The 17,477-nt window shown below is 36.7% G+C and overlaps 1 protein-coding gene across 3 annotated transcripts in view; it reads left to right on the top strand.

The window, feature by feature from the left end:
* LOC131044147 (CBL-interacting serine/threonine-protein kinase 24) overlaps positions 1–17,477 on the top strand; it is a 116,497-nt gene that overhangs the window by 67,314 nt on the left and 31,706 nt on the right. For 2 of the 3 annotated variants that reach the window (XM_057977413.2, XM_057977414.2), the window contains 3 exons: positions 12,986–13,075; positions 13,207–13,329; positions 13,763–13,882. In XM_057977413.2, coding sequence (XP_057833396.1) covers positions 12,986–13,075; positions 13,207–13,329; positions 13,763–13,882 — 333 coding nt within the window. The remainder of the gene's footprint in view (positions 1–12,985; positions 13,076–13,206; positions 13,330–13,762; positions 13,883–17,477) is intronic. The other variant, XM_057977415.2, reaches the window with a different exon arrangement.

Raw genomic sequence — 17,477 nt, 5'->3', positions numbered from 1 at the left:
AATGGACATATAATAATCGAAGTTAAGTTTGCATAAATTTTCACTTGATCACGCACGACGCACTTACAATCATCAAGAGGCTAGCGGTATGGATTAATGGATTCCACACAAATACATTCAACAATTCTTTCATTCAATCTAACAAACATTGAAAGCAAATTCTAATCTAAAATTCTAACCTAACTTGGAGGAATTGAGAACCTTGAATGCAAGACAACACTTAAACAAAAATCACCATGAAGTCAAACAATGATTTATATTCAAATCTGCAACATCTACCAACAATTCTCAAAAATCTCTCTTACAAATGAGAGGCAATGGGGTATATATAGAGTCTCATACAAAATGGATGGCCAAGACTCAATCAAAATCGAGGGCCAAGATCATGCCAACAAAAGCCTAGAGTTGCCCTAATTAGGGTTTACATAAAAAATGGAGCCACCAACATATGGCCCAATAGAAAGACACCTAGTCCTCAAATAGAGAATCTTCTAGAAGATTTTGTCCTGCATCTCTTTCTCTCACAACATAATTCAAGAATCTAGCTAATACAAAATATAACTCCATGGAAATGCTGGGTAAGGTATCCTACCGTAAATCAATCACGTCCAATGCATCCGAGCAAGCATCCAAGGTGTTCTCCCAATCTGACATGAGTTTTTGTGAATTGTGAACATGAATCAACAAAGAGACCAAGTCATCCATCTGACTCTTCTTCAAAGAGTCCAACTGATTGAAGTACATGAACTTCATTTTGTTTCTCAATTCCGCTAAGTGTAAACCACTAGCTTCACTGACATCAACTCCCAATAACTCCTCAATTGAGGCAAGGATCCTCAACTGAATATCATGAACTGATCCTTCCATCTCTGAACAACTCTTTTGTGCACTCTCATAAGTTGATTTCTTCATGGCTAATGAACAATACTAGCCATGGAAATCGTATCTATCTTCATTATGCATAATATTGTCCTTGATCAATGTAGACATAGGAATTTTCTTCAAATCTCCAAGGCGTGGAATAGTCTTCTCTTGAATAGGTTAGAATTCCTCCCAAACTCCCTCTAAATACTGTATCCTGAATATGAGCCTTGTTGTCCTATCAAAAGCCTGGACAAAATGAGTAAGGAAATCATCCGCCTGTCTTTTAGTATCTTCAATCCATTTCTCCACCTTCGAGAGTGTATCTCTCGTTGCCTCATAATGTGTATGTAGTCCACAATCAACTACAATAGGGGAAATAAGGGTGGGATTCTCACGCCTTATCCCTGCAATATACTCTCTAAGTCTGATATTCTCTTCTTCACACTTTTCTCTCTTCTATCTCCCGGTCCAATCTCGCACTAATTACCCTGAGAGTATCACCAACCTCCTGAAATTCCTGTTCTTTTGTAGTACAGCCAAGGGCAACTGAAGTAATCTGAAAATCCATGGGAGTAGCAATGTCCTTCGTCACATTTCCAATAGGAATAGCCACCTGCGCAATCTGCATTCCTGTCTCATCTCTAGCTATGTGTGACAAAATCTCAGCTTTCTTAGGTTCTTTCTCCTTGTTACTCCTAGCTAAGTAGTCATCAATGTCGTCAATAGGCTGCGCCTCTACCATCTTCTTACTTTTCTCCATACTCTTCATCAGCCAATCAGGAATAGCGGCTATCTCCATACCATCATTGACACATATCTCTCGATTAAGCTCTCTCAACGCCGAGATAACATCATCATCATCATCAGGATTATCCCTGGTCAAATCATATACATTCTTAACCAAACTAACCTTCAAAAGGACAGTAGGGGATCCCGATTGATTATCATCTTCATTAGGTGGAGCAGATGTAGCTGTGACATGTAAATCTTGAACATTCTTTGGTAATATCACTGTGTTAGAACATTGCTCAAACCCTTTGTTTTGTGTTGGCACTTCAACTTCCTTGATTGATGAGACATTGAGGGGTGGTGAAGGAATGATAATCTTTTGCTTCTTCCTCTTAAACTCCTCAATCTTCTTCCCTTTAGCCTTGACTTCTCTTGGTGTGTTCTTCCTTCGTTTAGGAGCTTGACTCTCCTCATCCGCATGAATCCTTATGTCGCCGATAGTCCTTTGATCATCTTCGGAAACAGATTCCTCCGGTTTCATCCTTTCATAAGTGAAGGTAACACCCATGTCAACTAACTTGTTCATCTGATGGTCGACCCATCCTCTGGAGAAACTCAAGACCTCTCTCATCAATGCATTCAAATCTGTCACTTCTTGTTCTGACCAATTAGGCAATAGAATAGCCTTTTTCATTTCATTCTCATACTATGGATGCGTATGATCCTTGTCATCTAAAATCTGATTAGGAACGAGAAAAAGTCCACACTTCCTCATAAAATCCACTAACATTTTGGACCACATTCTTCTTTTCACTACCTGCTCGTCCATCAGGTTGGCTCAATAATTCTCTCTGTCTACCTTGTGGATGAACTTATCTCCCCTGATCCTTCCAACTTTCTTATCTGGATCAAATCTTTCTCTTTTCTTATATGTTGCAAATCGATAGAATGCAAGTTCCTCAACTGCTATGCTCGCTGCTGCGGCGGATTGGCAAACCTCCAATGTCTCTCCTACGGAAATAGGAAATGACATGCCCGTTCTATGTTTGTCCTTCTGGATAGAATCAAACTCCAGAAGTTGTCTCACCACTTCAAGTAATATCATTTTGTCTGTAGGATACCTAGGAAGCCTGTAAGGTTCGGATTGAAATCCATGAATCCTTAGGTATGTGAAAGTGGGAAACTATATGTACCATGATCCATATTTCTCTATCAGCTCTGTCGCCTCCTTGGACAAACTCCTGTGGATCCCACCTTGCAACATTCGCATTATATACATAGTGAATGCATCATTCACTCTCTTATAATCTTCAATTTGATACATGTTCAGCTATGGATAGCATTCATAACGCCTGAACTGTCCTTGTCCATTCCCGACTTCACGACTGCATATCAATCCTTTGTAGGTAACAAATTGTGCAAGCAGGTACACCAACTAGGAAGTCATGGCGAACGACCCGGATCTCTCCACATTCCTTAGCTGAAAATCCAGATTGTCACTTATGATTTTTGACCAATTGATCAATGTTCCTTTCAGACAATCTTGGATGAAATAGAACATCCATCCATCATATATGCACCCCGCGGCATCCCCATCACTCGATTAAGCAAGAATACTAAATCACTATATTCATCTTTGAAATCTGTGCACATGAGTGTCTTGGGAGCCTTGAAATGATGAGTCATAGGATCAATCATTCACTCCTTGTTCACTACGGTTTGGCACGCATCCATCTTCTTCTTGTATCTTTCTTCATATTCATCCTTGGTTCTATCTTTCATGTCCGCTCCATGTGGAATTCCAAACACCTCAGCAAGGTAGGCAATGGTGGCACCCTTAGGAGTCTTGATCATTCAAGAGTGAGGATCATAACATCGTGCACATTCCAGGATTAGCTCGCTACACTATATGGACTGCGGAAATCCAACGGCTTGATAAATGCCACTCTTCATAATGTTCACATAAGCTGGGGAAGGAATTTGGCTTCCAATTCCGAACATCCAATGCCGCATCTGGCCCATGTTCAGTAAATGCATGTTCGTGTTTGTTAATTCCCGACTTCAACATTGCACCTGTATGAAGCTGGAAGTTAGACACTTCAGAAAATATATCCTGATAACTACTTTCAGAGTTAAATAAGTTCTGATCTCTTAATGATTTAGACAAGTTTATGGATGGAAATCAAGAATTTTATCCATATTTAAAATGAATTCTGAAAATAGAATGAAAATATGACAAGATTAGGTATGAATCCCTCATGAAGTTCATTAAAATCATCAATTTTCAGACTTAGCAAAGTGTGAAGACACCTCCTTATACCTAGGAATTTATCCAAATTAGAGTGCAAATGAGTATACCGTATCAGGAAATGAACTAGGAAAGGTGTGAAAGGTAGCGTTTTCACACAAAAGTTGTTTGAGGACACCTTCCCAAGGTCCAACAATGGCTGCCAGCAAGTCTGAAGACAACCTGCAACTCTATAAATCAATCATTAAAATCATGTTGCAATAGCATGTTATGCAAAATTTGTGATGAAAATAAATTTCCCAAGGCAAAAATGAACAAATCTGAGCATGTATGTAGGGCTGGAAGTGAAATTTCAGTCTGAAGACAAGTCTGAGATTTTCAGACTTACCAGCACCTCTAAGAATGATAGTAAACTCAGAAAATTGCCAAGAAATAGTGCAAAAATGCACTCCAAGTGAAATCGCCCAAATAGGAAAGTGGCTGGAAATGAATGCTTTTTGAGGACAGCCCCTTGACAATGGAGTTTCAGACATGCAAGAGCATTAAGAAGGTCTGAAAATGCTCTAAAACACCTCAGAAAACACCTCCAAACAAAAATGCCTAGGTTGGAACAAGCTGGTTGGTGAAAAATAATTCTGAAAATGTGTTACCAACCAACAATGGAGGTCACACAAGCTGCAAATAATGGCGTCAAACTCAGATCTGGAAATAATTACAGCAAGGAATGACAATGGCAGCCACCAAATATGAATAAATACACCCAAAAACGGAAGTGAATGACCCCCAAAACAAAATCGCCTTCTCCCAAAAATGGCGCCACCTCTAGCAAAAATCGCCAAGTCTGAAAAATATCTTCAAATGCCCTCCAATGGCTGCCAAGGAAAATCGCCTAAGGCTGGGAATGAAGAAAAATGAACAATGAAATCAACTTCGGCCTCAATGGTGTCAACTTGACACTTGAACAAATTCGCTAGCTGGAGGAAAAGTCGCCTAAGTTAGCAACACACTTGGCAAATATAATATTATAATAATGCTGGCCACCTCCTTTTTAAACTTGCTTTTGCCTTGATTTTTCACCACACAAGCAATGTGGGATAAACATTTGTTACTTATACTTGCCTGGGGAAAATCGATTTGCTTCTAGAAGGTGAAAATCATTTAATGTTCATTGCAAATCATTTATTAATTGTTTTTAATTTTTAAATAATTGTCATCACTTTTAAAAAACAATTAAATTGGGTCACTTTATTAAAAAAAAAAAAAATTTGATCCAAAATTGACCCATGGGGAAAATCGACCCCTATTTGGATTAAAAAAATCCAAATAAAAATAATTAAAATTTTCAAAAATGCACATCTAGGGGAAAATCGACCCCTATTAGGATAAAAATCTTAACAAAATTTCACCAAACCTTGCACAAAAGCCTCCAGGGGAAAATCGATCCTAGTATGGATAGTTATCCAAACCCAAAAATCATCAAAATCATCATGGTCGAAATTCGCCCAAGGTCTGGAATCACTTTTCGGATAAAAATCCTCAAAATCTCGTCATAAAAGTCCTAGCGTAAAATCGATTGGCATCAGGAGTCCTCATTGAAGTCATCCACAGTCCTGGTGGAAAATCGTGGGTTGTTAGGAAGAATTCCCACACTTAGTCAAATTTTGAGCATCTTGGTGGAAAATCGCCCCATGTTTGGACCATAAGTGGGGGAAAAATTAGGTCCATCTGGAATCTAGTGGAAATCCACCACCAGTTAGGATTTTGAGTTGAGGAAAATCATGGGTCATCAGGAATGTGAGGGGAAAAGCACCTCCCGTCAGGAATTTTGACATTTTGACCCTTAGAACATGAATTTTCATCTGGAATTTAACAGTTTAACCACTCAAAATCATCTGGACACTTAAAATTTCAATAAAATGCATCGGTACTTAGGCAAATTTCTCAAAATTTGAGCAAAACATAAGGGGAACCTATCGGGATTAAGTGCAAAATCAATTTGAATAACTTCCTAGGAGCGAAAAAACAACTCCTAAAGGTCCTGAAATGCTTAGGCACTTAAAAATCACCGACGAGAATGTTCAAAAACACGTTAACGCTCAAAAGGTTTATACTTAGACAAAATTAGGATCATTTAAAATCTCAACTTTATGTGCTTGATCCTATAACTTCAAAAACCCTAAACGACAATTAGGCATGATAAAAAATCCGAGACTTCGGCACGGGAACTCAAGATTGCCCATTATGCTGCCAAAACCCTAAACTAACCAATGCAGAAAACAGGAAAGAGGGGGTCCCCGTTTGCAATGGGGCATGTGTGAAAAGGTCACAACACTACCCTACTTTGCATTGACCACTATTGATTGTAGAGCCTCTTGGACCTCAAGCATCCTCTCAAATAAAATGAAGTAGTTAGCATATCTAGCCTCCATGGGCTTGAGGAATTCCTTCTTTGAAAATGTCCTAACCAAAACAAGTGAAGTGTGATGGTTGCAAATGAACATCTGCACATCTATAGCCTCTAACACCACTGCCTTCACCCAATCAATCCTCCCAATGTCCTTCAAGGTATTGTTCAATGCATGCACACAACATGGGGTGCAAAAATGGTTCTTATAAGCACTCTCCACCACCAATCCAACTAGCTTACACACGAGTGAATCAGTCACTACCTGCACAACATTAGAGGCTCCAACCTCCTCTATGGCATCTCTCAAAATTTGGAATTGGAATGATGCATCCTTCCTTTTCCCCAAACAATCCATAGCTCTAATAAAATAAGAGCCTGTTGTCACAATAATATTGATGAGTGGCTGATGTTTGATATCGGTCCACTCATCCATGATTATGGAGCATGCATCCCTTATCCATGTTTGTCTAATATCTTCATCAAAACACTCACCTTGGAGTACGCTCTATCAAGAAGGGTAGTGTGTAGCTTAGTTTTTCTAGGGGGAACAAACAAGGGACAGACAGCTTGAACATTTCTGAACAATTGTTTAAAATATGGTGAACGTGAGAAATGAAATGGTATGACATGAGCATAATAAAACTTAGCAATAGAGGATTCATCTAGATCTTATGATTGTATGTTAAACAAATATGCAACATTAGCACTTCTCTTCTTTCCCCTAGTAGAAGTAGAACCCTCTCCACCATGAGAAGCAACATCCATGGATCTTGTAGGCATTGACACACTAGACTGCAAACTCTCAATTGGAATCCATTTCTTTAATGACTTACCCTCCATATGCAATCTATTTGCCTCAATTTTCTCAGCTTGAGTTATTTGTTTACACCTTTCACCCCTTGACTGCCTATCCACGAAAGATGGCAATAAACTGTCATATAGCTGCCCCTATATTGTTTGTGGCACAAATGGAACTCCCATGCTCTACTCTACCCCCTGAATTTTTTTTCATATCATTATCAAGTCTTGATGCAAATTTTAATAGAGGTTTCGACTTTCTTGGGGTTAAATGGGCTTTTTGCATAGGTTTTGAGGAGTTGGGAAGGACATTCAAACGGCTTTGAACTTGCTGGCCCTGCTACACTCCCACTCCTTGAACACACCCCAATGGCTGCCATACTTCTAGGTATACTTCTTTTTTGCATTTGAACTTCAACATTCTCACTATCACTACTCCCACTGCTGCTCATGATTTTTTTAATAAGAATTTCAAAGAGAGCTGCAAGTTCAAATTAAAAAAATACTCACAATGCACTCCGTGTGTTGAAAAACTTGAAAAAATGCAAAACAAGTTGCAAAAGCAAATATAAGATGAAGAACTTACCTCTAATGGTGTGGAATCTGGATTTGATGTCCTAGTCAACTCTTTGAACTGTCTTTCTCTCCTTGACCTCTTGTTGCTTTTCTCTTTCTTTGCAAAAGTTGAAATGATAAGATTTTTTTTTTTTTTTTTTTGTGTTTTTAATAGATGCATTAGTTTAGGTATTGTTCAAAGGGGTGGGGGGTCCTTGTGGGCCCACCCACCCCTTTTTTAATTTTAAAATTGTGTTTTTTATTTTAAATGTCCCATTCGCTGCTGGGCACGGCTAGCCATCCCCTGATGTCCCCGCAGCAAAAGTGGATGTTTCTGAAACCTTTCCTCTGTCTGCGAACAAAGGGGGATGGCAAGGGGATGTTTCCTGGACACTTCAGAGTCGCCAAAAGTTTTCTGGGACGGGTAAGGGGGTACCAAGGCAAGGGATGCGCCCCCATGGAGCACAAGTATTATACTACACTAAATTACAACAAGAGGATCAAATGTTCAAATCTTCTGTTCAAGCAGATCTGAATCATTTGTTTGTAATTCTGTGTAAGTTACAGAATTTTATATATTCTTGCACAGATTTAGGGTATTGGGAGAGTAATATTTGGGCCAGTCTGGGCACTATTCAAAGAAAACACTGCAACTCTTTTAAGAAATTGCACAGACAGATTCTTAGAGACAGCATTTATATTGAAAGGGTGTACAATTAACGATATTAGAAAAAGTTAAAACGGAAGATGATTCAAACAATTACAAATCAAATATAACCTTATGCAGAAAAAGGATTTCTATTAAAAATTTCTGAATTCAGATTTGAGATTTGGAAAAGACATATGCTAAGGAGGGTTATTATTAACAAAGACGTTCCTATATTTAGGAGACAAGCATAAATAGTGTAAACAATTTTGAGAAGTGGTTTCAAGTTATGCCATAACTAAGACTTAGTGTGTTCAAACTTAGGGTTTATCCTTCTTTTCCATTAGGGTTTCCACATCAGATTTTCTAATTGCATAATTACACATATTTAATTAGAGTGTGGATTCCCTTTTTGCTTGTGCTTCATTGCTATACCTCTCTTTATGGTACCTTTTGGTAGTGCTCTGTTTGAATTTATTCATGTTTTATCCATAAAATTTTGGCAGGCACAAAATGCCTAAAGGAAGAAAGTTTTCCAGAATCAAGACAATTTTAATGAACTATAGTGAGACCCTACAACTGCATATTGTATTATTTTTTTGGTTTGATGTGTTCATAGTAGAGAAACGAGAAACGCCCAAACTCGGCGAGTCCAAGTCCGAGTCAGCCCCCACGAGTCCAGCAAACTCAGACTCCGACTCAGCCGAGTCCAGGGGCCGACTCGCCTAACTCGCCGATTTTGCCCAAACTTGGTGAGTCCTGTCGTGCAGACTCGGCCGTGTTGGGCATGAAAAAAGGCAACACAAAAGCACATTTTAAAAGTTTTTTGAAGTTTTTTTTGGCTTTATTATCCTATGCCCCTAAAATTGAACTTCATTTCATTCATTTGGTAAAATAGGAGGAGAAATCAGAAAAGTGAGTTGTGAAGAGAAACAAGGTTTCATTGAAGAAAAACCAGCAAGGAGGAAGCTCAAGATTTCATCCGTCATCACATTGGGGCTGCATTATACTTTGATTTGGTTCATCAAGAGTTGGAAAGGAAGAGTTTGCAGCTCATTTCAAGCTTGTTGTAAGAGGTAAGATTGATTTTTTGAGCTTTTTTTGTTTCTTGTATGCAAAAATTTCATTTTCTATGGAGGAGATGAGAGCAAGTATGGTCCCATTTGGGAGATCGTTGATAGGAGATGACATCATCAACTTCATAGGCCCATCCATGCAGCAACCTATTATCTGAATCCGACATTCCATTTTAGCCCTACTTTCAAGGCTGATGTGGAGGTCCTTAATGGGTTATACTCAATCATGGAGAAGATGGCACTTGCTGGTTCTACTCAGACGGAGCTTATTCGAGAGCTACAGTTGTTCTCAAATGCACAAGGGGAGACCTTCTCTCATCCTATCGCCAAAGATAGTAGGACAACTATGATGTGAGGTAAAAATAAATTGTAAGGCTTAATTTTAGTTTTATTGTATATTGTTAAATGAGTTTATGAGTGAGTGATTTTATTTATTTTTCTCATTTCAAACTCAGATAATTGGTGGAGCTTTTTTGGCCCGATGACACCAAATCTTCAGAAGCTGGCCATTCGCATCTTGAGCCAACCATGCAGCGCATCTGGTTGTGAGTGCAATTGGAGTATGTTTGAGCACATACACTCCAAGAGACGCAATAGATTATCCGTGGAGAAGATGAATGATCTCATCTTTGTTCACTACAACCTCCCCCTGAGAATGAGAAAGAATGCATTAGTTGACATCTCTCCTATCATTCTAGATGAGGTTGATCCTGATACAAAGTGGGCCACTGAGACAGATGCTGCGGCTATCTTTAGTGATGATGACACTGATTGGATCGACCAGGTAGATATAGAGGCTGAGGCTGTAGCCATGGCAGAGGAGCAGAGAGCATGAGCAGAGACAGGAGATTCAGAAGCAGATAGTGACAGATGTTCTTGATGTTGGTGAGCATGGCATGTTGGTGAGTGGCTATGGCTGCCGAATCATCCAAGACCTACCTTGGATGCCTTCGCAGGAGGCCGGGGCCAGAGGGTACACGCTCCTCTAAGCCATAGGCTTGTAGTTGTATTTACCTTTGGTATTTGTATGGACATTTGATGATGATCATATGATGACATGGATTTTTTATTCCATGAGTTTTGTAATATTGTATACATTTGACAATATTTATATATCTATGTTTGTTATTTCCTTTAGGTACAATTTGCGTTTATGCTTATGTGATTGATGTATACTTGTGTATGTAATCAAATGAGCTGAGTTTGATGATGTTATTGTGTCTTTAAGGTGTATTCAATAAAGGGTGCATGAAACAAGTTTTAAATCTTTAAAAATCTCTAAATTTCTTGAGTTTTTCACTTTCCCGAGTCTAGCCGAGTTTGCAGCCGAGTCTGACTCCGAGTTCTGAGTCCGAGTCCGAGTTGAGTCCGGGTCTCATTTCTTTGGTTCATAGTATATATGTTGCATATTTTCTACCTTATTCTCTGCCTCTCATTATTGCACATTATATATCCAGAAGCCGACAAGGTGCTTAAATATTGTTTTATTATCATTAAGTGCCGTATGAGAATATAGTATGCTAATGAATCCCCATGACCTGTTGAATAGGGGAATGCACAGATCAATCAGCAGTGGAACCCTTTTGATTTATTGAAAAGTCATTAATGCTGGCCACGATATCCAAATGTTATCAACAATTCTTCCTAACTTCACGAGCAAGTTTTCATATTTCAAATATACCTAATTTGATTACTCATAATTGTATGTTGTTGAATCTGCATTGCCTTAAAATATGTGCATTAAAAACTGAATTGTAAACACATATACAAGAGTGCTTCAAAACAAGGTACATTGAGATTAATTACAGGATATTGAATAACATAAAATGATTGTATTCATGGGGAGTTGGAGTACATATGTGAAAGCTTCCCTGGATTTTGGTTTGCACACTTCTCTTTGGGATCAATGCAAGGTTCTCAAGCTATGGCTACACTTTAGAAGGAGAACAATTGCATATTTCAATAACAAATGCTCTTGCCAGAACAATACCTTGTATACTTTGTATGCCTAGTTGGACACGCTCTGTGTGCCCTTTCTCCAGTGCTCACCGCTTTCATTGATTGATCCATGACATAGACTTCTCCACTATCCCCAAATATCCACGTTTTGAAGTAAATACATAGTTTTAATGGGAGTTTTCAACCAATATACCCTTTCAAATCTTTTAATCACACCAGATAATTATTAAATCAATTTACAATTGTTGTTTAATCTAATCCCATTTACCCCATTTAAATATTTAAAGGCATATTAATTCTTATTACATCTAGGCTATGTCACTGCATTCGCCGAATTTCCGGCTTCATATTCGGAATTCGACAAACTTTCATAAATAAAAAAATATTCGTTAAAATTCGCCTCATGTTCGTCGGCGAGAAAGTGGAAGTTTTTTTAAGGCCATCGAAATTTCTGCTTGTTGTTTTCATGGGCTTCAACTCATAACTCATTGCTCAGCGTTGAAGGCTCTATTGAAGATTGGAGTGCCGTTGTCGAGTTCTCTGTTGAAGACCGGAGTGCCGTGGAGTTCTCTGCTGAAGACTAGAGCGCAACATTGGAGAGGTAAGACGTTAGTTTTAGGTTTTTTATTTTGTTCGAATGATTTTTTAGTTTTAAAGAATGCCTTTAGTTTTTAGATTTTATATTTTGTCGGTTGTTTTTTTAAGTTTATTTTCATATTAAATTTAGTTTGTTTTAATGTTTTAGTTAATATTAAATATATATTTTTTAGTTTTAAGAATGCCTTTAGTTTTTAGATTTTTATATTTTGTCAGTTGTTTTTTTAAGTTTATATTTCATATTAAATTTAGTTTATTTTAATGTTCTAGTTAATATTAAATATATCTAAATTTATTATTATTTTATAATTTTATTTATATTAAATTTATATTAATGTGTAACATATTTAAATTTATTATTAGCTTATAATTTCTTTTTATACTATTTTCATTAATATTTAATAATTGTGACATGTTTTTTATAATAATTTTAAATCTATTTTGTAATGTTAAACTATTTTGATAATTTCTTGAATATATTATTTATATAAGGCGAATTTAATGTCAATTTTTTTTTCTGAATTTTTGGCCCTTGCCAAACTTTATCCGAATTTCATAGTTGCCGAACTCGAACTCGAACTCGAATTCGAATTCGAACGTGGTGACTTAGCATCTAGGTAAAACGTTTCATAACATAAACTATAATCCATGCCCATGTCTATGTTGATGCTAGTAAGAGGATTAGTGGAAAAGCCAACAACAATAAAGTAATATTTGAACTTTTTTTTGGTATAAAGTGAGATATACTAGAAAATATGCCTAAATGAAGGTGCCTAAAAGCCACCTCTAGCGCTCTATTGTATGTAATACTTTAAGAAATAGGTGGCATGGTGTGGTTGAGTATTTCCCCTAGTGATAGAGCTTTATTGAAACTTGTCTTCTGTTATAAATTATAATTGTTCGGTGGATAATATTTGTTCTCCTTTTTTCCTCAGTGTCAGAGTGGAAGGGAGAAATAGTTTTTTGCTGATGAACCTATGTTGTGTTATGTTTCAGGAATGTGAATAGAGTTCTTGATTAATGCCTGATGCAGATTAGAAGCTTGATTATTTGATAAATGAGCTGGTCTTTATTTTTACACCATCTTTTGTGGTAAAATCTTGTAGATCAATGTGGCAGATTTTTCCTGCCCAAACTGGTTCTCTGCTAGTGCCCAGTCTTTAATTTCTAGAATTCTTGATCCAGATCCTATTAAGGTAAGTTTCTGTGTTGTCTTCTTTCTTCCAATTCGAGTCACATTTAGTCTATGATAATATTGATGTTTACAATTTATTGTCTGCTTCATATGATTGTTTGAGTGAGTGTAACTTTTTTTTTATTCTTACAGAGAATAAAAATAAAAGAAATTCGGGATCATGAGTGGTTCAAGAAGAATTATGAGCCAGTACAACTTTATGAAGATAAGGATATTAACTTGGATGACATACTTGCAGTTTTTAATGATGCAGAGGTTGGTCCTATGTAGTTTTATGCATGACATTCTCGGGCTATTTTTCATTTGTGGTTTTGAGTAAAGATAGCTGATGAGATCAAAATAGGCCAAAGGAAAACTTCCTACTGTTTGATTGGGTTACAAAGAAAGTGACACACCCTTTCAAAATTGAGATCTTTTGGTCTGAAATGGAGTAGTCACTTCATTCTATTAGTCATTTTAATTTGTGCTGCATTTGGTTCAATATGTTTAGATGTTAGATTGACTTAGATCCACCAGGAGCTTCAAGCATTTGAAAGAATGTTTTTGGTCAGTCTTTTCAAGTTTTTTGCATCACAATCTACTTAGAACTTATGTGATCCATGGACTTAGATATAATTTGTCTTTTCTTTCTTTATGTGTCATCATGAATGGAAAAAATGAGCTGCAGTTGTATTTTGAGATTTTGTAGGAACGATATGTAAGTGAGCAAAGGGAGGAGAAAGAAACAGGTCCACTGATGATGAATGCATTTGAGTTGATAACTCTATCTCAAGGACTCAATCTCTCTGCATTATTTGACAGGCGGCAGGTGTGCTGCTTTAACATTCCTCTAGTAATGTAATTGTCACATTGGTTAATGTTATTGGGGTAGTACAATAATGTGTTGGGTTGGTGTGAGTAAACACAAGTCAACCATTCATTTATGACTCTTTGCATAGATGTACATGCTATTTTTATAAGTTGAAAGAGTAGAAAGATTCACAAATGCTAGAATGAATCGATGTGGATAGAAATTGCACATTTTTGATTGAATGATTCAGAAATAGCAGTGTTGATTTATGAAAATTGGAATGCTATATTCAGTGCTTTTGTGATTATTCAGATTAGATGCATCTACAGGCTCATCTAAATTTGACTTCCAAACAGTTCATTACCTCTCAACATTTTTTGTTAGACGGGTTAACTATAATGCGTTAAGACAGTTCTGAGTAATTGCAAAGTGAATGGCACAAGTTTTCAATTCCTTCTTTACTGTTTGCATCTATATAGTGATTTTTGTATACTTGAAAACATAATGCATAGACTCTTTTGAGCATTCATAATGCTTGAATTGCGCCCAAAACATGTTGAATGGATTCTAATGTAGTCATGGATAAGGAACAAACTGTATGCCAATCTTCCCTGGCAGCAAACATTCCATTAAACTTCACCAAGACACTTGTAATGGGCTCTAAGGCATGATTACAAAGTGATTTTCGAAACAAGATCAAGAGATTAATGCTAGATGGGAAAATTTGAAAAATTAGCTATTACTGAACCTGATCAAGCTATAATTTGGATCTGAGTTGGATTTTCGAGGACGTATTCTACTGAATGGTTAGAGTCTTACAGACAATAACCACCCCTTCAATTCTTTAATTTACTTGTTTAAAACTGTAATCAATCAGATATCTACGGTTATCAAAATTGCTGATTTTGTAGACCAACTATACACACACGATACATGAGGAAATATGCTGATTTTTATTTCAAAGATGGATAACATGATTACATTAATATTTCATGAGAGAATTTGGGCAACATCTGCCCTTACAAGACTTATCTAAAACAGATCTACAACCTTTGCAAGTGACACAAGACAGAAAAAAAACATCATAAAAACATTTACAGGAACAACAAATGTTATTGGGCTCCCTAGCCCAACACCATCTCTTCAATGGAACCAAAAATCCACCCTGGAGATCCTAAATTGCAAACGAACTCTTCAAGGACCTTCTCTCACCTTCAACCTGTAGGAAAAACTTATGGGGAGCCTACCCAAACTTGCTCTCCACTCCTCTTGTTCTTCAATGTGGTGCAAAATGAGTAGATTTCCAAGGACTTTCCTAGAAAGATCAAGAGAGAATGTAGGAGCTCCTCTATCAATGAAATGCTCAACTTCAATACTGATACAATTTGGGAGTGGAACTCCGACATGAAGTCTTAAGTGGTGCCATTCTTCAAGAGGTGTCAAATTTGACATGCTAGACTCAAACAAGACTCCTATGATGTAGCAACTATGACATTCATGCTTCAAGATTCCATGCTTGCTTCCTCTTAATTGCAAATTTAATTTCACAAATTCCTTTTTCCAAGTGCTTGAATTTCAAGTCATCAACTAATGTGGCATGTGGAGTTGTAGGATCTAGTATAGATTACTTTGATACCATATAAGTTTTTGTAATGTCCTCTTGTTGAAATAGGATTTATTGATAAATAATAATGATAAATTAAAATATAAAAGAATAAAATAAAATTTAATATAATTAAAATTTATTGAAGTTTAATGAATGGTCAAAAGGCATGAAATGAAAAGTTGTGACTCTTGAATTGCAAGTCGTCAACTTATGTGGCATGTTGAGTTGTAGGATCTAGTATAGAATACTTTGATACCATATAAGTTTTTGTAATGTCCTCTTGTTGAAATAGGATTTATTGATAAATAGTAATGATAAATTAAAATATAACCGAATAAAATAAAATTTAATAGAATTAAAATTTATTTAAGTTTAATGAATGGTCGAAAGGCATGAAATGAAAAGTTGTGACTCCCTCAAACATGAGATATAAAAGGGAGAGAAAACTTCATTTGGGGTGAAAAGGGTGAAAAATGATTGAATGATTTATTTATGAATATACGACGTATATAAAGAGAATTACAAGACGGTGTTCTAAAAAGATCGAATTGTTAAACTAAAGCTTCAATCTAAAGCTAAAAAGCTAAAAACGCTTAAAAAAGCTAAATAGCTAAAACTAAAAAGCTAACTATGCGTCCTAATAAAATAAGCAATAGTGACACTAAACAAACTAAAAAGACAACTAAGTCGACAACTAAGATGACCATTATAGAATAGATATAATATTATTTTAATACCCTCCCTAATCGTCATCATACTCTATCCTACAGAAGACACTGCCAGTCTTTTGATCACAAATGCACAAATGCAAAGAACACTTTGCTGCTACGGAGACCCTCCCAGGATTTGCAAAATATTAATGACCAAGAATATCAGAAGCTGTCCAACCTGATGTAATCCTCACATGCGAATTATAGAACTATCACATGCGAATTACAAAAGCGAAAAAACTTGAGACCACGATTTTGAGGAAAAATCTGCAAACCCTCCAATGAGCAACAAACATGATTTTATCAAAAATTGCAAAAATTTTTGCAGATGAGCATTGAGCACTATTCGCTCCAACAACTCGCACAGTTTTTGTGGAAAAAACCATCAAACCCTGAAAACTAGATTTACAAATCATCGTTTTTGTGGAAAAAAAATGGTATCACAAATTAAAAATGATAATTTTAAAGGAATAATTATAAATCCTACGAACAATTTTTGAGGAAAATATCGTGAAAACCCAACAAACAATTTTTGAGGAAAAAAATTGTGAAAACCCATAAATAATTTTTGGGGAAAAAATTATGAAAACCCTAAAATGGCACGTGGCAAAACATCAGTTATGTAATATCCCCCTTAATTTTTTCCAAATTTTTTCCCACAATTACATCTAACACAACACTTGTTATGGTTAGGAAATGAAACCAAATGCTGTTGAAAGCAACCCTCCACTTTCTGATCACCGAGAGCCCAATTTGGGAGGGTGAGAGCATACAGTGATGAGGGGGTCGTTAGATGCCAATAACTGAAAATGATTACAATCTTCAGGCGGCAAGCCAACCCCTTCCGCATATACAACGGGATAATGAAAACAATGCAATCACTTGGTGGTAAACCAGCCAAGGACAAGCTAAAGAACTGAAGAATGCAACCACTCAACCGCTTGTTCAACAGGAGGACTAGAAATGAAATTCAAATCAACTCTACCGCTTATGCAACGGGAGGATAGTATTACAATATTCAAAATAGGCGGCAAAGCCAACCTCTTCCACATATGCAGTGGGACTTAAAGCAATAATCCAATAAGATGGTTGTTAGTACTACTAACTAGCTTACAATGCATAATATGGATTACAAACTAAGAGAAATTACTATTCCAAGATAGGCGGCATGGCCAGCCTACTCCACTTATGCAGTGGGACAAGAAAGAACAATAGGAACTGCTGTTAGTACTACTACCAGCATTACAATATGAATCATAGAAGTAAGAATTGAAAACCAAGTTCCTTCTTTTCCACA

Source organism: Cryptomeria japonica, chromosome 6, assembly GCF_030272615.1.
Source record: "Cryptomeria japonica chromosome 6, Sugi_1.0, whole genome shotgun sequence".
Classification (NCBI taxonomy): Eukaryota; Viridiplantae; Streptophyta; class Pinopsida; order Cupressales; family Cupressaceae; genus Cryptomeria; species Cryptomeria japonica.
Note: the sequence above shows the minus strand (reverse complement) of the source record. Positions and strands in the feature narration are given on the sequence as shown.